This window comes from Geotrypetes seraphini, chromosome 4 (genome assembly GCF_902459505.1).
Source record: "Geotrypetes seraphini chromosome 4, aGeoSer1.1, whole genome shotgun sequence".
In the NCBI taxonomy this organism is placed as follows: Eukaryota; Metazoa; Chordata; class Amphibia; order Gymnophiona; family Dermophiidae; genus Geotrypetes; species Geotrypetes seraphini.
In genome coordinates this window covers 211330543-211356332 of record NC_047087.1, presented here as the reverse complement: position 1 = coordinate 211356332, position 25790 = coordinate 211330543, and the positions used below count along the sequence as shown (strand labels likewise).

General features: G+C 43.7%; 1 protein-coding gene across 1 annotated transcript in view; it reads left to right on the top strand.

The window, feature by feature from the left end:
- Window positions 1-24535, top strand: part of GLUD1 (glutamate dehydrogenase 1) — a 154307-nt gene extending 129772 nt beyond the window's left edge. Inside the window, exons 10-13 of the mRNA XM_033941121.1 lie at window positions 188-311; window positions 6980-7071; window positions 19688-19750; window positions 22637-24535. Of these exons, the coding sequence (XP_033797012.1) occupies window positions 188-311; window positions 6980-7071; window positions 19688-19750; window positions 22637-22756 (399 nt within the window). The 3' untranslated portion in view covers window positions 22757-24535. The remainder of the gene's footprint in view (window positions 1-187; window positions 312-6979; window positions 7072-19687; window positions 19751-22636) is intronic.
- The last annotated feature ends 1255 nt before the right edge of the window (window positions 24536-25790 follow it).

Here is a 25790-nt window from a genome sequence, read left to right as displayed (position 1 = left end):
CCAGATTGGTGGGTATTGTATCCAACCATAGTATATTTTGAGGAGAGGGGTTGGGAAAGGTAAAATGGCTGAATATGAAATTTCTCAGTAAAGAGTAAGAACACATTAAAAAAGAGTATGTCACCATTAAAAAAAAAGAGTATGTCACCATTAAAAAAAAAAAAAAAAAAATTATTTTTCCCCACAGGATCTTTACTTGAATGCTGGTGGAGTAACTGTGTCTTATTTTGAATGGCTGAAAAATCTGAACCATGTCAGCTATGGTCGATTGACGTTCAAATATGAAAGAGATTCCAACTATCATTTGCTCAGTAAGTGATATTAGCTCCAATTCATCAGTGTGATAAAACTGGTAGACCTAGTATTTGAATGTTAGTCATTTATAGTAGATAGTAGTGCAGTCTGGTTTATCGATGGATGGCCTAATGATTAGATAGTAGGCTGAGGACCAGGAGAGCCTGGTTCAAATCCCATTGCACAGTGTGTAATTTTTATTTATTTAATTTTTTTTTAGTATCAACATTATATTGAAATTTTAAAAAAATTATATAACAAATTATAAGACAAAAGCAATAGATTAGTAAGCAGAGGAGTCATATGAGATTAACATTCAAGTCCTTATAGAATGCATCAAGAGGAGCCCAAGTCCCAGTTAAGCTGGCAGTGTTATTCTGTTTGAACGCAGTGTGTGATCTGACCAAGTTACTTAACCGTCTATAGCCTTGGGTACAAAATGCAGATTACAACTCCTACAAGGACAGAAAAACTACTGTTCCTGAATGTACACTATTTTTTTTTATAATTTTTTTTTATTTACAAGATTTTCAATTTTACAAGCATACAATAACACTTGATACAGATCAAGTAAATACAATTTAAGCATACAAAGCAAAAAGAAAGTAAACTCTTATTTAGTCCACAATTTAGGAGATCAAGGAAAGAAATTAACCACACTGGAAATTATCAAATAACTAATTGCAAGAGAAACAGCACTAGATACACCTTCCTACAGCCGAATGGCAAGTTATATATCATTAGACACAGTTACCAACCCTTCTTTCGACTCAACAAATTCTAAAAGTTGTTTAGGCTCAAAAAAAATAAAATTCTTATTCTGATAAGAAACAACGTTTTGCAGGATATTTAACAAGAAATGTTGCCCCCAGAGCAATGTACACTACTTTAATAGATTTGGGGCTTGTAAACAATATATAACATTTAGTTGTATTTTTATAGTTTACCAGTATTTCTCTCATAAAATACTATTTTTATAGTTGAAACAAAAGCACATGTTTAATTATAAATGGAACAGAATAAGGAAAACATAGTGTGAAACATTAGGTTGATTCAGAGCTTTTGAGGAAAAGCAGGCATATGTGTATTTTGGAGTGGGATTTGTGATCTTAAATTTAGGGCCAGATATTCAAAACTGGCTATCTTGATAGCCACACCTGCTTTTAGGTTAACTAGTGCTCATTGGGCCCTGTCAGGGATTTTTCAGCGGCATTAACTGGACAGTGCTACTGAAATGTTATATATGACTAAGCTTCCTTAACACTATGCAAGTAGTGCCAGTGTGGTCCAGGGCAGAACTAAGGTGGAGTTGAAAGTTGAGTACCATCAGTTTTCAGCACTGGTATTCGGTTAACAATCCAAGAAAGTTGGATCGCAAAATAGCTGGAAAAATAGCGCAGCCTGGTACTGAATATATATTTTAAATGCCAAAATAAATGTTTTGAAGTTGGCATTCACCATGATGTTAAATATCATATGAATGAAATAAATAAAACGTTTCAGGGCTTTAAATCAGCTAATCCTCCTTTCGGCAAGGGAGCAACCTGAGATGAAAGTTAGCTGAAAGCTTATGAAGAAGCGTAGACAGAACACTTTTAAAAGAGCTGAAATAAGGTCTAGAGCAAGGGTGCTCAAAAGGTCAATCGCGATCAACCAGTAGATCACAAGGACAATGCGAGTCGATCGCGGAGCCAGATAGACTTGCGTTGTCTGCCACATCACTTCGGATGTGGTAGAGGAAAAGCCCTGTCAGGGCTGGCCGTGAACAGCCTGTTTACAGCACTGCCACTGCTGCTTTGGATAAGGAATGGAGGGTTGGTGGGTCAGGATTTCTGCCGCTGCTACTGCTTTGGGCCACAGAAGGAGGGAGGAGGGGTTGGTAGGTCAGGACCGCTGCTGCCGCCTCGAGTAAGTAATGGGGGTCCAGGAGGCCAGACCTATACGGAGAGAGGGAGGGCAGACCTGTGGGGGTGGTGGACCAGGGGTGTGTGTGTGTGTGTGTGGAGGGTCCATCAGGGTGAAGTGCTGGGGAGGGACAGCTTGTCCAAAGATTCAGTGCAGTGACCAGGAGGAGGTAGGTGGGGAGTGGAGTGGAGTTTGAATTGGTGCAGGCTCTGGTGTTGGGGTGAAGTTTGGTGAAGAGGGTTAAAGTAATGGGGAGGGGGAGAGTTGCAGTGCTGTGGGGAGGGGCAGGGGAGAGACGAGAGAGAAATTGGTCCTGGGTTGGGGTACAAGAGAGAGGGTAAAAAAGAAAGAAAAATTGGGTGGGGGTGGCATTGCCTTGGAGGCAATGGAAGGAAGGATAGATAGGAATGGAGCTGAGACTGAAAGGGTGATAAATGCAGTGAAGGATCGATGAGGGCCAAGGAAATGGACTAAGGAAATGGCGCCGGGAGCCAATAAAAGAAAGAAAGACAAAGACAGACAGAGGGGGCAGGGAGAGAGACATAAAGAAAGCTAGATGGGCAGGGAGAGAGACCTAAAGACATAGAGAGAGGGAAAGAAAGAGAGACAGGGGCAGAGAGAGAGAGAGAGAAAGACAGAAAGAGAGAGAGAAAGACAGAAAGAAAGATGGGGCAGAGAGAAAGAAAGAAAGAGACGGGGGCAGGGAGAGAGAAAGACAGAGAGAGAAAAAGATAGACTGGGCAGAGAGAAAGACACAAAGAAATTCTACACGTTTATTCTGGCTTAAACACTAGGAAATAAATGTAAAACTGCCAGACTAGAGTTAGAGACAGCGATGGCTAAGAAAGCAAATAGAATGTCAGGAATTATCTGGAAAAGAATGCAATTATCAGGAAAGGAATGGATTAGGAATTATCAGGAAAGGAATGGAAAACAAAGATGAAAATGTTATAATGCCCTTGTATCGCTCTATGGTATGGCTGCATCTTGAATACTGGCCCAGAACTTCCTCTCAGACATCAGAATTGATGTCGAAGGTGAAGGCTTGTGAGTCTGGCCTTTGCGATCGATCATTATCGACCATTTAGGCACCCTGACTTAACCAGTTCTTGACCCAGCTCTTCACTTTGGGACCTATCCCGAGGGCACTCAAGTTTATTTATTAGATGTCTGTGTTGGAACACTGTCAAAGGCTTTGCTAAAATCTAAATGCACCACATCTAGCTCACTTCATCTAGCCAAGTCTCTTGTCACCCAAAGAAATTGATCAGATTTGTCTGACAAGATCTACCTCTGGTGATCCATGTTGCCTACAATCTTGTAATCCACATGATTCTAGAAATTTCACCATTCTCTGTTTTAAAAGCATTTCCATTAATTTGCTTACCACAGAAGTCCTTACTGGCCTTTAATTCCCTACTTCTTCCACTTTTGTGGAGAGGGACCACATCCACCCTTCTCCAATCCTCAGGTACCACTCCTGACTCTAGAGACTACCGTATTTTCGCGGATATAACGCGCGCGTTATACGTGATTTTACGTACCGCGCATACCCCTCGCGCGTTATATGCCTGAGCGCGGTATACAAAAGTTTTTAAACATAGTTCCCACCCCGCCCGACGCCCGATTCACCCCCCCAGCAGGACCGCTCGCACCCCCACCCCGAACGACCGCTCGCACGCGCTCCCACCCGCACCCGCATCCACGATCGGAGCAAGAGGGAGCCCAAGCCCTCTTGCCCGGCCGACTCCCCGACGTCCGATACATCCCCCCCCCGGCAGGACCACTCGCACCCTCACCCCGAAGGACCGCCGACTCCCCAACAATATCGGGCCAGGAGGGAGCCCAAACCCTCCTGGCCACGGCGACCCCCTAACCCCACCCCGCACTACATTACGGGCAGGAGGGATCCCCGGCCCTCCTGCCCTCGACGCAAACCCCCCTCCCTCCAACGACCGCCCCCCCCCCCAAGAACCTCCGACCGCCCCCCAGCCGACCCGCCACCCCCCTGGCCGACCCCCACGACCCCCCCACCCCCCTTCCCCGTACCTTTGGAAGTTGGCCGGACAGACGGGAGCCAAACCCGCCTGTCCGGCAGGCAGCCAACGAAGGAATGAGGCCGGATTGGCCCATCCGTCCTAAAGCTCCGCCTACTGGTGGGGCCTAAGGCGCGTGGGCCAATCAGAATAGGCCCTGGAGCCTTAGGTCCCACCTGGGGGCGCGGCCTGAGGCACATGGGCCAAACCCGACCATGTGTCTCAGGCCGCGCCCCCAGGTGGGACCTAAGGCTCCAGGGCCTATTCTGATTGGCCCACGCGCCTTAGGCCCCACCAGTAGGCGGAGCTTTAGGACGGATGGGCCAATCCGGCCTCATTCCTTCGTTGGCTGCCTGCCGGACAGGCGGGTTTGGCTCCCGTCTGTCCGGCCAACTTCCAAAGGTACGGGGAAGGGGGGTGGGGGGGCCGTGGGGGTCGGCCAGGGGGGGCGCGGGTCGGCTGGGGGGGAGGGGGGTTTGCGTCGAGGGCAGGAGGGCCTGGGATCCCTCCTGCCCGTAATGTAGTGCGGGGTGGGGTTAGGGGGTCGCCGTGGCCAGGAGGATTTGGACTCCCTCCTGGCCCAATATTGTCGGGGAGTCGGCGGTCCTTCGGGGTGGGGGTGCGAGTGGTCCTGCCGAGGGGGGAGAAGAATCGGACGTCGAGGGGGGGCATCAGGCTTTCAGGATGGGGACAGGACTTCAAGGGGGGACAGGCAGATCTTCAAGGGGGACAGGCAGACCTTCAAGGGGGACAGGACTTCAAGGGGGGACAGGCAGACCTTCAAGGGGGGACAGGCAGACCTTCAAGGGGGGACAGGACTTCAAGGGGGACAGGCAGATCTTCAAGGGGGACAGGCAGATCGGGGCAACCAGAGGAGAGTCGGGGCAGTGCACCGAAAGTCAGGGTGAGTCGGGGCAACCAGAGGAGAGTCGGGGCAGTGCACCGAAAGTCAGGGTGAGTCGGGGCAACCAGATGAGAGTTGGGGAGGGCGAAAGGAGAGTCGGGGTGGCCAGAGGAGAGTCGGGCAGCATGCGCGTTATATGCCTGAGCGCGGTATAGAAAAGTTTTTGTACATATCATCGTGATTTCTGCGCGCTATACCCCTGTGCGCGTTTTACAATGGTGCGCGTTATATCCGCGAAAATACGGTAATTGAAAAAGTCAGTCAATGAAGCCTCCAGAACTGAAATCTTATAGAATTCAGAATTGTCCTGGTAGGAGCTTATGCCCCTTATCAGCACTTCTCTCACAAGCCAGCTCCCAGACCTTTATGATATACCAGAAAACCAGTGACTGTTAGCCTCCAGCCTGAATTCTGTACCAAACAGTACCAGCTGTGATTTTATATGGAGTCCCCAAAAATGTATCTATTCCAAATCTGCTATTATCAGTCTTGGACCACCCCAGGTTGCATAGATGAGAGTCCTTACTAAAGATAATTGATGTAGGCTATAGAAAAGGCATTTTATTTAAAATTATCCTAGTATTAGAACACAATTAAGTGCACGATAGCAATATCCAGCTTTCTTACTAGTATGCCTGCACTCTGCCTCCAATGCTACCTTACGTTAAACTAGAAGCCAGGCAGGATCAGACAGGCCTTGAGCATCCGCAGATGCTCATAGCTCCTTTTCCAGCCCAACTTCCGGTTTACCATATAGTATTATCGGAGGTAGTGTGCAGGCATTCTGGTAAGGAGAAAGCCAGTCACTGCAGGCAAGGATGGGGGGGGGGGGGGGTTGAGCAGGAAGAAACATGCTGATCACTGCAGTAGAGAGAGGAAGACAAGATTAATTTACCAACTCAACTATAAACTGAGATTTTGGGGCCAAATAAAGTCACAAAAAAAAGGAAATACTTCCTCCACAAACATGAAAGCAGAGAACAAATGACGAAGATGACTGATCAATGTTCAACATCCATTATTGTTTGAAATGACTTGACACGATCATGTTTCGTCCCCAAAAGGCCTGCCTCAGGAGTCTGGGTTATGATGATGATCAATAAGCATAAAGGTTAATAGTCTTATTTCAGATGCTCTTAGTGAAATCTTAGACATCCGATTCTGTAGTAAAAAAGTGTGTGCCACTGTCTGTTTATTATTAACTTTTATGCTTATTGATTCATCATCATAACCCAGACTCCTGAGACAGGCCCTTTGGGGCAGAAATAAAATTGTGTTGAGTCATTTCAAACAATAAAGGATATTGAACACTGATCAGTCACCTTCGGGGCCCAATAAAGCCCAGAATCGGCATCTCGGTTTAGAGTTGAGTATATATATATATAGTATTACAATATCTTCAACGAAACAAAGTTATGGAAGTGGAGGCATTGCTTTTCATACAACCCTTGAATAGTGTCCACTATTGCACAGAGCTGTTATCTAAACCTAACCTCCCCCCAGTATACCACCACAGCTGTACTGGACTTCAGCCTCACCATTAATATCTTAATATTCCTAAATTAGAGTTATATAGAATTATATGTTATACTTTATGCATTCAATTTAAAAGATCTTAGTGTGTGAAACTTTTTCTTTTTTGAAGGATAGTAGTTTCTTTATAGTTCATAATCCATATTGCAAAAGCCAACCCTGTTAGTTTTTGTTCAAGATTAACCACAATATATTTGAGAACCAGTAGTAAGGCTAGATGCCTTGGTTCAAAAAATTAAAAAGTTTGATTTGCTCTTTTGGTCTTCCGCTTTGGTTCAGTAACTGGATCCTCTTTCCTCTTCTCTAGTGTCTGTCCAAGAAAGTTTGGAAAGAAAATTTGGAAAACATGGTGGAGCTATTCCAGTTGTACCAACAGCAGAGTTCCAGGCCAGGATATCTGTAAGTAATGAGGGACTGTTGGTGTGCATAGTATACTCTGGTGGTGTAATTCTGCAGAACTGTGCAATGCAGAATTGCATAGTTGCGTAGAATTTACCTTTTCCCATCCAGAATCTTGGATGGCGTTAGCTTCATCGGGTCACAATATCAACAGCAATTCCCACATGCTGCCTGCCGCCAACCTGGAAGTCTTCATGGCAGAAGGGAGGCCTCTGGTTAGTGGCAGGCAGCATTTGAGAAACGCTGCCAATACAGCAACCCGATGATGCAAGACCAAAAGGCAAATATATGGCTTGGGGTAAACATGTGAGGGATTGGATTGTGAGTGCTGGCGGCTGCTGTGGATTGTACTGATGGATAGTGGCTATGGAGCCATGTTTGCTGATGTGGTGCACGGTGCTGGAGTTGTAATGGGTCACAGGGTGTGGATGCAGTATTAAGTGAGGAAGAAGGTAGTCTAAATGGCAATCAGAGTGAAGTTTGTTGTGTAGCTGTAGAGCATGTGCGTGTGATATGCTGTTTCTACTCAATTTTAAGTAGAAGATAGTACAGGGGAGGAAGGAAAGTTGAAGGCACACGGAAAGGTGAGGAACACACGCATGGTGAGGGGAAAGGGTGAAATGTTACACAAGATGAAGGGGAGGAAGGGAGAGATGGTGCATAGAAGGGGATAGAGAGGTTTGACCTAGGGCAACAAGGCAAGGGGTTGAAGAGATGGTGGACAGTGGAAAAGAAACAGAAATGTTGGATATGGTAGTGGAAGGGAGAGGATGCTGCATGGGAGATGGGAGGGAGGGAGAGGTGTTGGACAATGGGGGTGGATAAGAGAGAAGGAGGAAAACAACGGATCCAGGAGCAGAATGGAGTGATGGAGAGATGCCTACAGTGGGAATGAGGGAAGAGTGGGAGAAATTCTGAACCGTGTAGGAGAGAAGAGAGGGAGATTTCAGCCTACGAGGGTAGTGAGGGAAAAGAGCTAGCAGATGCTGGGCTATAAGAGTGGAGAAATGAAGATTCTGAGAATGGTAAAACCCTGAGAGGAAGGAGAGGGTGGCAAGGAAACTGAGAAGATAGATATTAGAGGGTAGAAATAAGGTAATGGGTGTGTTGAAGATGAAAGGGAATGGAGGGCTGAGGATAGAATGAGATGGGGAATTGTAGAAAAGATGGAAATTTGATAGTTGAAAAGTGAGAGAGGAGAATGGTAAGAAACAGAAAAGAGCTAAAAAGTAATGATCAGTATATCAGAGGCAGGTGTAGTGAGGGAATATACAGGAGAAGAGAAGACAACAAATGGAAAGCAGTTCCTTGAAGGAGAATTAACAGACGACAGAAAGCAGAAAAGAAAAACTGGAACCAACATGATGGAAAAATAAAACGACTAGACAACAAAGGTAGAAGAAAAACATTTTATTTTAAATGGAATATGGATAAGATAAATTTGCAATGGGTTGATAGTTGGTACCGTAATTTGGTCTTCAGAGATATTTGTTTGATCTTTGGAAATACCAAGGCTGATTCCCATGAAGAGGGCATAAAACCTGTAGAAAGGCTTTTGCTGATCATATTATGAAGAAAAGGTCCGAATATTGTGTAATGTTTTTTATCCCAGGACAAGCAGGCAGCATATTCTTGACTGATGGGTGACGGCACCGACGGAGCCCCGGTACGGACAATTTTAGAGTGATTGCACTCTAAGAACTTGGAAAGTTCTAGTAGGCCGCACCGCGCACGCGCGAGTGCCTTCCCGCCCGACGGAGGCACGCGGTCCCCAGTTTCTTAGTTTCCGCGGAGCTAAGAAGACGCACTTTTCAACGGCTGTTGAAAAGATTTTTCCTGATCGCCTTCCCGCTCGCGAAAACCTCTTCGGAAATTGTATTTCCTTTTTTCTTTTATTATTTTTCTTATTTTTTAAAAAAAAAAAAGAAGTTTCTTTTTTCGTTTCTTTTTTCGTTTTTGCCCCGGCGGGGCCTGCTGCCACTATCGAGGCCTCGATTTGGCAGATGCCGTTTTTAATTTCATGCCCCCCCAGCCTGGGTTTAAGAAGTGCCAGCGGTGTGCACGGCCTATTTCTCTCACAGACCCGCACAGCTGGTGCTTACAGTGCCTGGGTCCTGAGCATCAGGCTTCCACCTGCACCCGCTGTGCCACATTGAAAAAACGAACATTGAAAACCCGTCAAATTCAGCAACGGTTGCTTTTCGGTGCCGATATGTCTGACCCTGCGGCATCGACACAGGCATCGGCCCCATCTCAGTCGGCACCCACTTCGTCGACACCGCACTGGCGTCGCAACACCCAGGTAAGCCGGCTAAGAAGCTTTCCCCGCTGGAGCGTCCTCCGGTCTCGATAGCAGCGAGCCCAGTCCTGCCGACCACGAAGTGCCCGCGGAAGCGCTCCGCCCCTTTTGAGGTGAGTCCCTCGACCTCGGGCTCCTCATCCTCGGGGCATCGAGCGGCACCGCAGGTACCGCAGAAGAAAAAAGCGGTACCGGTGCCTTCTCTGGACGAGCGCATTGCAGCCGTCCTACAGGTGCAGCTCAAAGAGCAGTTACAACAGCTCCTTCCTGCTCTATTGGCACCGAGCCTTCCAGTCCCGGTCCGGTCTGATCCACCGGTACCGGCAGTGGAGCAGCCTCTATTGTCCGCGTCCACTTTGTCGGTACCGGTCCACTCTGCTTCATCGGTCTCCATGCCAGTCCTCGCACCGGAACCGAGAGTGCAACACCAGGCTGTTCAGACTTCGGCACCGATGCAGCCTGTAACGTCTCCCGGTACCGTGTCTATGAGGTCAGGTAAGTCGGCACGCAAATCCCAGCACCTGGAACCCTCCACACCAGAGTCTCGAGACCGTAGCTCCCACATTAGGGATCCTGATCTGTGGGGTGACTCCGAAGAGCCTTTTCTTTCTGAGGGTGAGTGTTTATCGGCTGATGATGATCCTGCTGTGCCTGATCCATCCTCCAGACCAGATTCTACATCTTTCACTTCCTTTCTGAAAGACATGTGTGAATCTCTTTCTATTCCTTTGGAGGCTGAGTTTAAAAAATCCAAAGCCTTCCTTGATGCACTGGATTTTGACCAGCCTCCAAAGGAATTTCTCAAATTACCCCTCAATGATATCTTGAGGGAAACCTTTTATAAGAATCTGGAGACTCCTTTGACCATTCCAGGAGCCCCTCGTAAATTGGATTCTTTGTATAAAGTGATACCTATCCCTGGATTTGATGAGCCGCAGCTTCCACATGAATCTCTTCTAGTGGAATCTACGCTTAAAAAGTCTGCCGGAGCTAGTGTGTACGCTTCTGTCCCTCCTGGCAGAGAGGGTAAAGCCATGGATAAGTTTGGTAAGAGGTTATACCAGAATGCCATGCTGGCTAACAGATCTGGTAATTATGCTTTCCATTTCTCCTTTTATCTCAAGCATCTTCTCACCACCATGGCTTCCTTTGAAAAGTACCTTCCTGATCGCAAACGACAGGCTTTTCACCAGTGCTCGTCCTCTTTCTTCCAGCTACGCAAGTTTCTGGTTCGATCAATTTATGACACGTTCGAACTTACCACCAGAACAACAGCCATGTCTGTGGCCATGCGCCGCCTTGCTTGGCTCAGAGTGTCGGAGCTGGATGTCAATCATCAAGATCGACTGGCCAATGCTCCATGCCTCGGGGATGAACTCTTTGGTGAATCCATGGACTCTACCACCCAAAAGCTCTCCGCCCATGAGACTCGATGGGATACTCTTCTGAAGACAAAGAAGAAGACTCCACCTGCCCGGCCTTTTAGACAACAATCGGCCTATCAACGCTGTTATGTGGCTCGCCCCTTGCCATCAGTTCCCTAACAACCTAGGCGTCAACGTCAGCAACAACGACAAACCCCTAGGCCACCACAGCAGCAACCTACGAAGCCACCTCCACAGCAAAAATCTACTCAGCCCTTTTGACTTAGTTCTCCAGGGCATAGCCAGTTTTCCGCCATCTGCCCACCTGCCTCAACCTATAGGTGGCCGTCTTACTTTTTTCCTCAGCCGTTGGGAGATCATCACCTCGGATCAATGGGTCCTCAACATCATCCGCCACGGCTACTCTCTCAACTTTCAGACACTTCCTGCCCAAAGTCTGCCAAGAGAGTCTGCTTTGAACACTCCTCAATCTTCTCTCCTCCTTCAGGAAGTTCAATCCCTCCTCCTTCTGAACGCCATAGAGGAAGTTCCTCTAGATCAAAAGGGGCAGGGATTCTACTCCCGTTATTTTTTGGTTCCCAAAAAAACAGGAGATCTCAGACCCATTCTAGATCTTCGCGATCTCAACAAATGCTTGGTCAAAGAAAAATTCAGAATGCTCTCTTTGGCCACTCTTTACCCTCTTCTCACTCACGGCGACTGGCTATGCTCCCTCGATCTCAAAGAGGCATACACTCACATACCGGTCAATCTGGCCTCCAGACAGTACCTCCGCTTCATGATCAATCACTGTCATTACCAATACAAGGTGCTACCCTTCGGTCTTGCCTTTTCTCCAAGAGTGTTCACCAAATGTCTGATTGTGGTGGCTGCCTTTCTACGCTCTCACCACCTTCAGGTCTTTCCTTACCTGGACGACTGGTTAATCAAGGCCAATTCATCTCAGACAGTACTCCTGGCCACCAACCAGACCATCCTGTTTCTACAGCTTCTGGGGTTCGAGATCAATCTACCCAAATCTCATCTCATCCCCACTCAGAGACTTCAATTCATTGGAGCGGTGCTGGACACAGTCCTCATGAGAGTGTTCCTGCCATCCACAACGCTCCATCTCTGCCACGTAAATGATGATTCTCTTGGGTCACATGGCCTCGACAGTTCATGTCACCCCCTTCGCACGTCTTCACCAGCGCACTCCTCAATGGACCCTTGCTACCCAGTGGTCCCAAGCGACGGATCCTTGCTCACGACACGTATTTGTGACATCATCTCTTCGTCAGTCTCTTCAATGGTGGTTGATATCCTCCAATCTCTCCAGAGGTCTTCTGTTCCATCTACCTCCTCATCAACTAGTCATCGCCACCGACGCCTCCCCTTATGCCTGGGGAGCTCATTTGAACGACTTCCAAACTCAAGGACTTTGGACAGCCCAGGAAAAGAAGCATCATATCAATTTCCTGGAACTCGGAGCGATGTTTTACGCCCTCAAGGCTTTCCAACATCTTCTCTTTCCTCAAGTTCTCTTGCTGTGTACAGACAATCAAGTTGCGATGTACTACATCAACAAACAGGGTGGGACAGGCTCTCGCCTCTTGTGCCAGGAAGCCCAGAAGATTTGGGCTTGGGCGACAGATCACCAATTGTTCCTAAAGGCTGTCTACATTCAGGGAGAGCAGAATTCCTTGGCGGACAACCTCAGCAGAATTCTCCGACCCCACGAATGGACTCTCGATCCTTTGACTCTCCAGTCCATTTTCGCTCAATGGGGCACTCCTCAGATAGACCTCTTTGCAGCTCCTCACAATCATCAGCTGCCCCACTTCTGCTCCAGACTCTACTCTCCTCACCGTCTGGCAGCAGATGTGTTTCTTCTGGATTGGTCCAATCTGTTCCTGTATGCTTTCCCCCCTCTGCCTCTCATGTTACGAACCTTGTTCAAGCTCAAGAGGGAACAAGCCACCATGATCCTCATTGCTCCACGGTGGCCCAGGCAACATTGGTTCTCCCTTCTACTTCAACTCAGCTCCAGGGAACCTATTCTACTTCCTCTGTTTCCTTCTCTGCTTACACAGCATCAGGAGACCCTTCTGCATCCCAACCTCCAGTCTCTGCACCTGACAGCTTGGTATCTCTCGGGCTGAATTCAACTGCTCCTCTTCTGTCTCAGCCCGTTCGTTCTATCCTGGATGCTTCCAGGAAACCGGCCACTCTGCAATGTTACCATCAGAAGTGGACACGGTTTTCTTCTTGGTGTCTTCTTCATCATCTTGATCCCTCTTCCCTTGCAGTGGAGACCTTGTTAGACTATCTTCTTTCTTTGTCTGACTCTGGTCTCAAGTCCACTTCCATCAGAGTCCATCTCAGTGCTATTGCTGCTTTTCATGAGCCAGTTCATGGAAAACTTCTCTCAGCTCATCCTTTGGTTTCCAGATTCATGCGGGGTCTTTTCAATGTCAAACCACCTCTTAAGGCTCCTCCTGTAGTCTGGGATCTCAATGTGGTTCTCTCCACCTTGATGAAGCCTCCGTTTGAACCTTTGGCTACAGTTCCTTTCAAGTTCCTCACTTGGAAGGTGCTCTTCCTTATTGCTCTTACCTCTGCCAGGAGGGTCAGTGAACTACATACACTAGTTGCGGATCCACCTTTTACAGTCTTTCATCATGACAAGGTGGTTCTGCGTACACATCCAAAGTTTCTCCCTAAGGTTGTGTCTGAATTCCATCTCAACCAATCCATTGTTTTGCCTGTCTTCTTTCCGAAACCTCACTCTCATTCTGGAGAACAGGCTCTCCATACTTTGGACTGTAAGCGGGCTTTAGCTTACTATTTAGACCGTACTAAGCCCCACAGATCATCTCCACAACTCTTTTTGTCCTTTGATCCGAATAAATTGGGACGTCCTGTTTCTAAACGTACGCTGTCTAATTGGCTTGCAGCGTGCATTTCATTCTGTTATGCTCAGTCCGGACTGGCACTGGAAGGTTCTGTCACGGCCCATAGAGTTAGAGCTATGGCAGCATCTGTAGCTTTCCTCCGTTCCACTCCTATTGAGGAAATCTGCAAGGCTGCTACTTGGTCCTCAGTTCATACTTTTACATCTCATTATTGTCTGGATACTTTCTCCAGACGGGATGGACATTTCGGCCAATCTGTTTTACAAAATTTGTTTTCCTAATGGCCAACCTTCCCTCCATCCCTCTTTTTGTTAGCTTGGAGGTCACCCATCAGTCAAGAATATGCTGCCTGCTTGTCCTGGGATAAAGCACAGTTACTTACCGTAACAGGTGTTATCCAGGGACAGCAGGCAGATATTCCTGCGTCCCACCCACCTCCCCGGGTTGGCTTCTTAGCTGGCTTATCTTAACTGGGGACCGCGCGCCTCCGTCGGGTGGGAAGGCACTCGCGCATGCGCGGTGCGGCCTACTAGAACTTTCCAAGTTCTTAGAGTGCAATCACTCTAAAATTGTCCGTACCGGTGCTCCGTCGGTGCCATCACCCATCAGTCAAGAATATCTGCCTGCTGTCCCTGGATAACACCTGTTACGGTAAGTAACTGTGCTTTTTGAGCGTGAAAGGAGGTATGGTTTCAAGGGAGTTATTTGGTATATTTAGACTCTGTATAGTTCTCTGGATTTCATCTAGTGTGGGTTGACGGAAGTCAGTAAGGGAACTGAATGAGAAAGTGTATCCTGAGGTAGGGGAGTTTGGTGTCTCAGTATTTGAGAGATTAGTGAATTTGTCATGTACAATTCTAATTTTATTATTAAAGTAGTTTGCAAGATCTTGTGCTGTGGGTCGATTCGGTTTGGTTATTGATCTCCTAGCGTATGGAGAGAGTGAACATACGATGGAGTAAAGTTCTGAAGAATTACTTGCATTTGCTATATGTTTACCATAATATGGTTTCTTTGCCGTCTGTTGAGAGTTTTTGTAAAAGGTGGCTTGGTCTTTGTATTTCCGTAATGTAGATGATGAGCATTTGTGTCTCCACACGTTCGGAGGAGCATAGCTGGAGGTGGAGAAGGGATAATTCATGATAGTACCATGGGTTTTTTGAGGTTTTTTAAGGTAGAAGTTTTAGTGCAAGAATAAGTAGGAGCCGCAGGTAGCACTAAATTTTAAAGGAAAAGCTACTGATGTTTTCAGGGGGTGGAGTCGCCGCCACCACCACTTCAAGGAGAGTTAGCCTAGGGAAGCAATAATGACAGGGTAAACCAGTAGTCAAACAGATGAATGGCAAAAGAAAAAAGCATAATAAGTAACAATTAAAGCTCACAAATTAGTAAAAGGCAATTAAAACAAAAAGGTAAACAAAGGAGAAAAAATAAAGGGAGTGCACAATGAAGGAGGCAAGCCAAGCAGTAAGCAATAAGAAGCAGCTGGTGGTAGTAGCAGAAAGCAGATTAGCGTACGCCTCAGGTAGCTCTAAAATTAAAGGAAAAGCTACTGTGATGATGTTTTCAGGGGGCAGAGTTGTTGGGTTGGCGATCTTCAAGGAGAGTTGGCTGATTGACGATAGAGAGAATGGGACTTAGATAACACAAAGACAGAGGATAGGAGTTAGAATAGTATATGCTGGGCCTGAGAATAGAAAATGATGTGGGGAAAAAATTTTGCCTCGGACCTCATCCCCGCAAACCGTCTGATCCCAGCCGTACAAGCCTCGAATAGTTACGATTTTTATATTGAACTTATTTTATTAAAGTATAAAAAGAAACAATATTCTGTACAATTGTCATTTTATAAACACACACAATACAGAGCAAGGATCAACAAACCCCTGTCGCCCCTCCCCAAATATCCCCTCCACTATCGAGAAAACTGAACAAGCCAAATTACTACAAAATGCTTACATAGAAAAATCAAGATAACAAAATACTTTGTCGCACATGGCAGGAATAGTGTTAAGGGAGTGCAACTCAGAGAGCCCTAAGCTACCTGGAAGCTAAAGAAGCATGACCTGGGTTTTTGTCGTCCCAGTTATATCTAACACTAGCTCTAGCAGGATACATATTTCAAATGTGATATATTCTAATCACAAAATAGAAAATAAAATTTTTTTTTCTACCTTTTGTTTTGTCATTTTATTCTTCAAATCATATTGGTCTCAGGCACTGGTCTCTGTTTTTTCATCTTCTCTTAACTCACTTGCCAGGGTCTCAAGTTTAAGTTTATTTAAAATTTCTTATACCGCCCAATCAGCCTTCTTGGTGGTGTATAAATTTATAAAAACATAAAACAAACTTTAACTAAAATACAAGTTTAAGCTGACATTACGTCACCAAACTAACTTTTAATAACGTTCGAAGACTTTTAAAAACAGACAAACAGGAACAAAAGGTAAAAAGGCAAGAACTACAATAGTCAAAGTAAAAGAGAACAATTAAGGAAAAAATAGGAGGGGCTTCAATATACTGTTGAACTCAATAATGTTGAACTCGATTGCCCTTATAAGGACAGTTAGGTCTCGAAGGCATCAAGGAAGAGAAATGTCTTTAGCTTCATCTTAAAATTATTAAGAATTGATTCTTCGCATAAGTAATTTGGGATACTATTCCAAAGAGAGGGGGCAGTGACAGAAGATAGTAGACCTCATTGTATTTATATACTTCAGTGACGGAAAGGTTATTAGCTGTTATTAGAAAAGGTTATTAGCTGTCTTTTTTTTTTTTAATATATCTATATATTCTTTATTCATTTTTAAAACTTACAATAAGTGCAACAACATATAACATCAATTTATACTTAAAAACATCACTTAATATCCTATTAATCTAATTCAGATACCATATCCCTCTCCCCCATCAATAACTTTCATCAAACTAGAAGACGTATAATAACCTTCCTCCACATTATTTGCACTCATAAGGAAACCAAAATACCCTCCCACCCTTCTCCCCCATCTTGGATGTGCTTATCTGCAGTTCCTTTTTTGTTTGTTCCTGGTTGGTTTTTTCTGCAGACAAGGTTGGACCTTCCCCCCTTTTTGTTGCTCCATATTTAAGGGAAAAAATGATATTCATTCATTACAGTATTTTGTTAATAGCTCCCAAATATCTTGAAATTTCTTAAAATTCCCCTGCTGCTTGGCAGTTACCCTTTCCATTTTAAATATGTGACATAGAGTTTCACCAAAAGCTATAATTCAAACGATCCAATTTTTCATAATATGTTGTATAGCAACCCCTGTCATGAGTAATAGCTTGTTATTATTAGAAGATATTTGGCTTTGGGACATTTGGAGTATTGAGATTAAGCATCAAATTACTGCATCTCAATGGCCATGAATTTGGTCTTGGAGGATGAGATGTACAGTGTCTGCATCTATGAAACAAACCTGTTTTTTTCTGTTGCATAGAGCATTTTGGACCCCGGTTCGTTTTCAGAAGTTAAATAGCTCTAAGTGAAATAGATGCTGGCACTGTCAACTCGAAGCTGGGACATTAGATCATTTGTTATTCTATTGTCCATTGATTCTTGTTTTTTGGAAATCAATATGGGGTCAAATAAATTGTGTGTTGGAAAATCCAGTGGCATTATCATATGATACTTTGCTGTTTGGCTAAGAGCTAAGAGCCAAATATCTAAGAATAATAGGCTTCTACTTATTATGACAGGGGTTGCCATACAACAGATTACGAGTAATTGGAAAAACTGGAAGAGACTTAATTACAGTTTCTGGTGGAACTCTTTATGTCATATTTATAAAATGGAAAGGACACAGCAGGGGAATTTTAGAAAATTTCAGGAGATTTGGGAGCCATTAGCAAAATATTGTAAAGATTGAATATTTTTCCTCTTAAAATGCACATCCAGGAGGGGGGAGGTTTTTTATTTGAATATTAAATAAAGTATATAGGAATAGGGCTTATGATAGGTTTTCTTGAATTTAAAGAATGTAATTGATTAGGAGGGAGGGGAGATAATTTCTGAAGTGGATTTTAACAGACTATTAAGTGTTGTAATTGAGTTTCAAATGCTATACATACTGTTACACTTATTGTAAGTTTTTAAAAATTAATAAAGAATTGGGGGAAAAAGAAGATATTTGGCTCTTAGCCCTCATTGATGTACCAAATAACACAGTATCATACGATAATGCAACCAGATTTTCCAACAAGCTATTTATTTAACCCAAAATTGATTTCCAAAAAGCAAGTATCAATGGACAATAGAATAGCAAACGATCTAATGTCCCAGCTTCAAGATGACAGTGCCAGCATCTATTAGACTTAGAGCTATCTAACTTCTGTAAACAAATGGGGTCCAAAATGCTCTATGTAACAGAAAAAACCAAGTTTGTCTCAGACGCGGACACTGTGTGCATCTCATCCTCCAAGCCCAAATTCATGGCCATTGAGACGCAGTAATCTGATGCTTAATCTCAATGCTCCAAATGTCATACAGACCAGTCTTTGGTTTCTTATTCAAAAATCCAGATATTAATTTATACTACTGAGCGGCTTGGTGTCCCAGGAAGTCCACCTGTCGCTCTTAGGGTCTCCTGACCATTTGACATTATTTCTTCTTTCTCCATGCTCACCATCTATCTTCTTTCTCCATGCTCACCATCTATCTTCTTTCTCTGTATCTGTATTTGTTCCCCATATTCAGCATCTCCCTTCTCTGTCTCCTATACATCCCTTTCTAGTTCTAACCCCTGTACTACCATCACCCTGCCTTCATCTCACCATTCTATGATATCCTCCCCCAGTGTACAGTATCACTCCTCTGTACCCCTATGCTCCACCCCTAAGTCCAGCATCTTCCTTCTGTGTTCTTATTCTCCCCCATGTCTAGCTATCTTCTCTTTGTCCATATACCCTCCCATATCTGGCATTCCCCTTTTTGATCCTGTTTCATACTCCCATCCATGCCCATCATCTCCCTCTTTTTGTATATCTCCATCTGAAAAGCTTCTCCCCTCTTACTCCCTTACACCAATATGTATCTCACACTCTTTCCTCCCTCCACTATGTTCAATATTTCACTCACTCTTCCTTCATCCATTGGTTCACCTTTTCTCTTTCCTCCTCCCTTCTCTTTCCTCCTCCCTGCAGATCCTGTACCTCTCCCTTCTCTCTAGCCCCCTTCCCATGGGTCCACCACCTCTGTCCCCTCCCTTCAGTGCCCAGATATGGGTCTGGCACCTCTCCCTTAACTTCAGCTCCAGTCCATCCACCACATGGGCCCTGCGCCTCTTATCCACCCCCAATCTTCAGACCAGATCCAGCAACTGTCTCCCTTCCCTTCAGCTCCAGCCAGTCCAGCAGCCCCCTTATCACGGGTCAAATGGCAAAAAAAATCCTGAGACTCCCTTACCAGGTCAGCCCTTTTGTGCCTCCCACCCTGGGCCTGTCAGTGTCTTAGAGGTTTCATCAACCGAAGAGGCAATGTCGCAGGCCTGCTCCAGGACTTTCCTCCGATGTAACTTCGGTTTCACTGGAAGTTACATTGGAAGGAGAGACTCAGCAGGAGGAAGGTTCCAGAACCGGCCTGCGACATTGCTTCTTCGGTTGATGAAGCTTCTAAGATGCTAGTAGGCAGGAGGCACAAAGAGGCCGACCCGGTAGGCGAGTCGCAGGATTTTTTTGAAGTTTTTGCCGTTGGACCCTCTATCAAGAGGGGTGGAGGGGAGCTGCTGGCCGGGAAGGGAGGTGTCTCACGGCAGTCATTTTTTTTACTGCAAGTGAAAAGCCTTGTTCCCGAACCCATGGCAAATGGACCAGATTGTTCACCATTCCTGTGGGTTTCCCGCAGCTTCCAGTGGGAAATAATCACCATGTCATTCTCTACCTGAGAGAAGGCTGACGGGGGTGGGGTTTGAGTGATGCAGAAGTAGGGGTGGAGCTTGAGCTCCAAACAACAAAAAAAAGGTGTTCTGTCCCTGGTACAGTGAAATTCTGTTTCATATCCGTCTTTTCATTTCTAGGGAGCTTCTGAGAAGGACATTGTACACTCGGGTCTGGCTTATACCATGGAACGTTCTGCCAGGGTAAGAGTTTTAAAGCCATGCACTCAAATCTTCACCCAGTATTATGCCGAATAAAGTTTCAGAATAGGATTTTTTTTTTGCTTTAATTGACTGGATTATATATAATTTTATTTTGAAGCAGTGAAATTTTGCAGATTCACATATTCTCAGGATCTACTTTAATCAGCTTTGTTAGTAAAACAAATTTCAGTTAACAGGTGGAGTTGACACACAGGGTGTTCAGATGTGGGTTGAATCCTGACACTTTGGGCCAGGTTAAGTAAATGGCACTCAAAAATCAGCAGTCAGTGCTGTTCTATAAAGAACACTCCTGGTTGAGTGTTCTTTAGCATATAGCACAGATCCTCCGCACCCAGCTTTGGGCGCAATTACTTATACCTGCTGAAACCAGGTGTAAATCCTGAGGTACAAGTTGGGCACACGTTCCCAGTATTCCGATAACACTGCCCAAATTTTCAGAACGTTTCTGCCCTGCTCATGCTTTTCCCATGGTCACGCCCTGTTTTGGATTGCAAGCTGTGGGATTTGGGCACCTATATGGGCACAACTTCTAATTGGTGTCAATTAGCATCCATAATATTAGCATCCAGATATTGTTAAGGGCTTGTTAACTGATTAAGTTGTGTGTATCATAGGTTTATGCCCAAATTTGGGCAACCTTTATGAAATTTGGGGTTATATGTATTGACTTCGTTAAAAAAAAATATTCAGTTTTTATGTCAAATCTTTTTTTTTTTTTTAATCTATGGAAAAGAAAGGATGTAATTGCAGGTAAACAACAAAACGTTTCCTTGATTTACTCATGAAACAAAAGATATCCCCTCCATCTCAAGATCTTTTACTTCTTAGAGTATATAGTTTGTAGCCACTTTATGGCTGTGTTTTGTTGTTTGTTTTTTTAATTGCACTTGTAACGAGAAAGAATGCAGCTATAAATGTTAGCATAAATATTACAAGTGGTATGCAGTTCCCCTATGAAAGAGATATAGTTAGGGCTAGATGCATCTAATGATCATCGCTAAACTGGTTTGACTGGTTTAGCGACCGATCGCATTTGACGACCCAATGCTCTAAGCGGCTTACTGCGTAGTTTTCCATGCAGTCCTACATTCTCTCTAGCATGCAAATGAGGTCATTAATATTAAAGCCAGGCATCCAATCAGTGCCCTAACCTTGCATGCCATAAAATCTGACCGGTCTAGATTAGTCAGTAACTGTATTACTGACAAGTCTACCTGGGTTTTGGGGGGGGTTTTTTCATTTTTTTTCTATGCACATAGATGCTGTATGTAACACACACAATATCTGACCCATTAAAAAAAATGCTGTGACGCCACCCCCGATGACTGCCTTCCTTGACGACCCATCCAGGGAACCAGAATGGAGACACTCCCTCCCCTGCTCCCCTTCCTGAAAAAAAAAAAATCAGAAGGGATTCCCAATCCCTACCCAAAATTTATTTTAAAAGATTGGCAGGAGGGATGCCTACTCCCTCCTACCACCCAGATATCCAATCAGGGCCTTAGGCTCCTTCCTCTGTATCCCGGGATGGGGAAGATCTGAGGAGCAGGAGGGGCTGGGCATCCCTTCTGCTGTCACCTAATTTCCAGGTATGGGGGAGGTTCGGGGAAGTGGGGGGGGGGGTTCATAGGGGAGCCAGGGAGGATCCAGTGGCAGGAGGGAGTGGGCATACCTCCTGCCGTTTTTTTGTTTTTTTAGGAGAGCAAGGGAGGGATTGGTTTTGGGGGGCCATGTTGGGGGGAGGTTGCGGCAGCATGAAGTGGACATTCCTTCTGCCGATTTTGGCGGGGGGAAGGGGGAGTGGACATCCTTCCTGCTGATTTTTGCTGGTGCGGGGGAGGGGGGTTTGTGGTGACAGGAGGGAGTGGGTATACCTCCTGCCTCCATTCTGGTTTGGGGTGGGTTGTTGGGGAGGGCAGTTATCAGTGGAGGGGGGGTGCAGCACAACATTTTTAAAAAAAAATATAGCAGATATTTTGTGTGTGTAACACACAAACAACATCTGTGTCAATAAAAAAGCCCCCAACAGCTGAGTGGCAGTTGGCTGCTTTAAGGCTTCTCCTGCCGCTCAGCTGTTCGGGCTTCCCCAAACCAACACTGCGCATGTGTTCAAGTTGCTCTCAGAGCGACTGGTCTGATGGGATTATGGCAAACCTCCATGCAAATCATTTGAATGGAAACTTGTTGGAACATTGATCACTGTTCCACAGTCGGCCAAAAAATTGGTCAACAGCAACTTGTATGATCTTAGCAACCGAGTTTAGTTCATCTAGCCCTCATTGAGCACCTGCATAATTATTCAAATAGTCTTGGCACTTTTTAAAAGTGAGGTAATTTAATAATACCTCTCCTGTATTTTTGCCTGATCTCCCAGCCTACTGTGTAAGGGTTTCTCGTGTGACAATGTAGTGAGTAAGGTTGTGTGTTTTTAAAATTGGGGGTTTTATTGTAGCTTTTATGTATATAAATTTGTATAGTGGACTCATAAAACATTAACTGTGGTATATAAATATTTCCAAAAATGGGGCCCTTCAAGTGCCACTTGGCCTATAGGTATAAAATAAGATATGCAGTATTTAGTACGTGCTGGTGTCCATTAGCGTGTGCTAAGCGTTAGGATTCCAAATGCTTCTTTATGAAAGCAGCATGCAGATTTATGAATTGGTAACCTGCAGTATTTAAAGGTAAACATAGCACCCATCCTGAATCCTATAAAACTGAATCTGGCACAGTAATGTTTTCTTCTGTCATTTAGAATGCTGCTTCACTGAACACTCATGCATACTTTAATGCAACTTGTTTATAGGTTCTGAGAAGCAAGTCCCATAAAATTAAATTTTAATGTGTTCTTCTAATTCATTTCAGCAAATCATGCGTACTGCCATGAAGTATAACTTGGGTTTGGATCTGAGAACAGCTGCCTATGTGAATGCAATTGAGAAGGTGTTCAAAGTATACAACGAGGCTGGCCTGACCTTCACATAAGCGTCTCCCTGCAAACCTATGATTTTGGCACATTGCTCTTTCTTATCCAGAAATGTTTCACGTTTACATGTAACTGTAGAATCCTCCTTCCTTACCTGTGATTTATTACAGTGGATTCTAAGTCAAAAATAGCTTCTGTCCAAACTTTATTTAAGACTCTCCTTTTTTTTTTTTTTAATACCTATGTAATAAGGTATGAGAAGCCCATTGGTCTAGAGATAACTATCCCATCTGCACTGCTATGGCTGTTCTGGGAGTGTCACTTAAACTCGTATATTTTGTGGTCAGCTGCTAGGCTGTCTGCCTTTCAAATCAGGTAGTTTAGGGCTCTTTTTGTTTTCTTTTTCTTAGTACAATATTGCTTATTGCCAGTAGATGAGATACTCTCCAAGTATAAGGCATGCCCAAAGTTAAAATCTTGCAGAATATTTATCCTACTTTAAACAACCTGTATTAAACAATACCTGCTGGAGCTATTTTAGAAATAGCCCCAGATGAATCTATTTTTCCTGGATTGTTTTCACAAAGAAGTCCTTTATTTTCCCTTTTAAATTTGGAGAACTAAAAATGTACAGGGTATGAGTGAAATTTTTATGTAGTTTGGGTGAATGGGAGAGAAATTAGTCCTTGATATTACTTTTGAGGAAGAAGGGGGGGTACTTGTTTGTTTTTGCAAAGGACTATAAGTATCAAAATTACTTAATAGGAATATAAACAAGACTTTAATCTGTCTAGTCCACAAAATCTTTATATAGCTTAAGGTCTAGTATATGAAAGTGTTTTTCCAATTTTTTATAGTGATGGGGAAAAATGCTTTGCCCCTAATGTAGTTTTTGTAGATTATTTTTTAACAGCATATTGATGTTAGCACCTCAGGAAAACCTCGTTCATTGTGCTGTAACAAATTGAACTTGACTACCTTTGGTTTTTAGTTAATACCAAGTAATTACATGGCACTTTTAAGTTGCAATACATTTTTCAGTCTGGTTCTCTGTGGGCTGATTTTAATCCATGCTGCTGTCACAGGACTGCCTTTAATTGTGTACTTCTGACTTGATGTAAAAAATGCCTGGTAGATATTTGGTTTGAAGGGAACTAGTATTTTAGTGCCCTGAAATGATATGCGATCCATAATCTAAATCCATTCCTTATAAGGTTCAAGAAAGCTGGTTCTGTTATCTTAGTCTTCATCAAAATCATTGTCATTTGCAGATGTTAAGCCATCAGAGGATTGCTGAATTTAATTAAAATACATTAATTTGAAAGAATGTAGCAATGTATTAAATTTTATTTCTAGGTTTTTAGGTGGTGTTTTTTTTACACATTTGGATTCTTTCAGAACACTTGGATATTAAGCCCTAGCATAAACAATGGTAGTAACAAATGGATGTGACCTGTTGCCCATTTTATTCAGTTAACTTAAGCCAAATTAATCTATTTTGGTCCATATCTAAATTGACAGATTGATAGTATTTTTTTAAATTAATGTTTGAGTAAATTTATGAAAATTTTGTACCAGTTGGTAACCAAGCAGCCAATGTAGTATTCTGGAAGATACTCTGGTTCAAGTGATGCTGGCATATTCCTTTTATCTTTATCTGGAGCCTTTCACACTCTAAACATAGTGAAGTGCAACAAAAATGAAACTAGAAAGCAGCATTGTTCAGTTTCTAGTTGAGGCATATTATAATTAGTAGTCCCAAAGATTCACCAAATGTTTATGCAATTAGTATCAACCTTTTTAAAAAATGAATAAAAAAGCTTATGCTTTTTTTCTAACTTCTTTGTATCTGCATGAAAAAGCAGTATATATATATATATATATATATAAGCAGTTATTAAAAGCTGATCTTGCCAATCCTACAATATTGACCTTGTTGGTTTTTATTTTTAATGTTTATATGTGAGCTGTTCTTAATTCAGAGCAATTTCACCCTACATAAACCCCCCTCTTCTACAAAATTGCGATAGCAGTTTCTAGTGCGGGGAGCCGCACTGAATGGCCCGCACTGTTCCCGACACTCATAGGAACTCGATGAGTATTGGGAGCAGCATGGGCCATTCAGCACAGCTCTCTGCGCTAAAAAACGCTAGCGCAGTTTCCTAGAACTCTTTAATTTCACTATGCAACAGAGGTTTTGGGGCATGAATTGTAGTGGGTGTTCTATAGTGATTTCAGGTAGCAGAATTAAAAACTGACCTTAATTTTTCAGTATAACACTCTGATTTTTGGCAAAAGAATATTATAATTTAAAAATTAACATTTTCGCTATATTTTCTAATGCTTGGAGTAAAATGTCATAACAATCTCTCAAATATTAAAACAGTTTGCCTTTGAAGTCTTGCAAGGACATGAGAAAAGTGCATGGATAGCATTGAAGAATGTAATCAAGAATTTTCTGGGGAAGAGGAAGGCACCAGACTATGTCCAAATGGTGGAGACAATGCTTAAAGCATTCTGTGATCTCAAATGCAACATATCACTAAAAATTCATTTTCTCTACTCTCATCTGGATTTTTTTCCCCGATAATCTTGGAAGTATTAGTGATGAGCACAGGGAAAGGTTTCACCAGGACATTGATACAATGGAGAAATGCTATCAGGGTAGATGGAATTAATCAATGCTGGCTTACTATTGTTGGACATTAATTAGAGATGCTCAATCTTGTTTATAAACTCACTTCAACAGCAAAACGATTCTAGAAAATACTTATAGGAACTCTTAAATCGGCACAATGCATTAATTGACTTCTCATGCTATAAATATTTGTGATTTGCTAAACAAAAATATATGTGATAGGAGAAAACTGAGGCTATTTTCATACACAGGAGGTCAAATTCTATAAAGTAAACCTCATTTTCTTCTTGCCCCAGAAAAGAAGTTAAAATTTGTTGTGCAGTGTTTCTAGTGCATGTACATTTCCAAATTTATATAGCCTCTATCATATAGGTTCCTATCATAGGGGACACTTTTTAGGTAACTTTTTATAAAGGCCCTTTAAAAAAAAAAAAGTATATGCATGTAAAATGTGT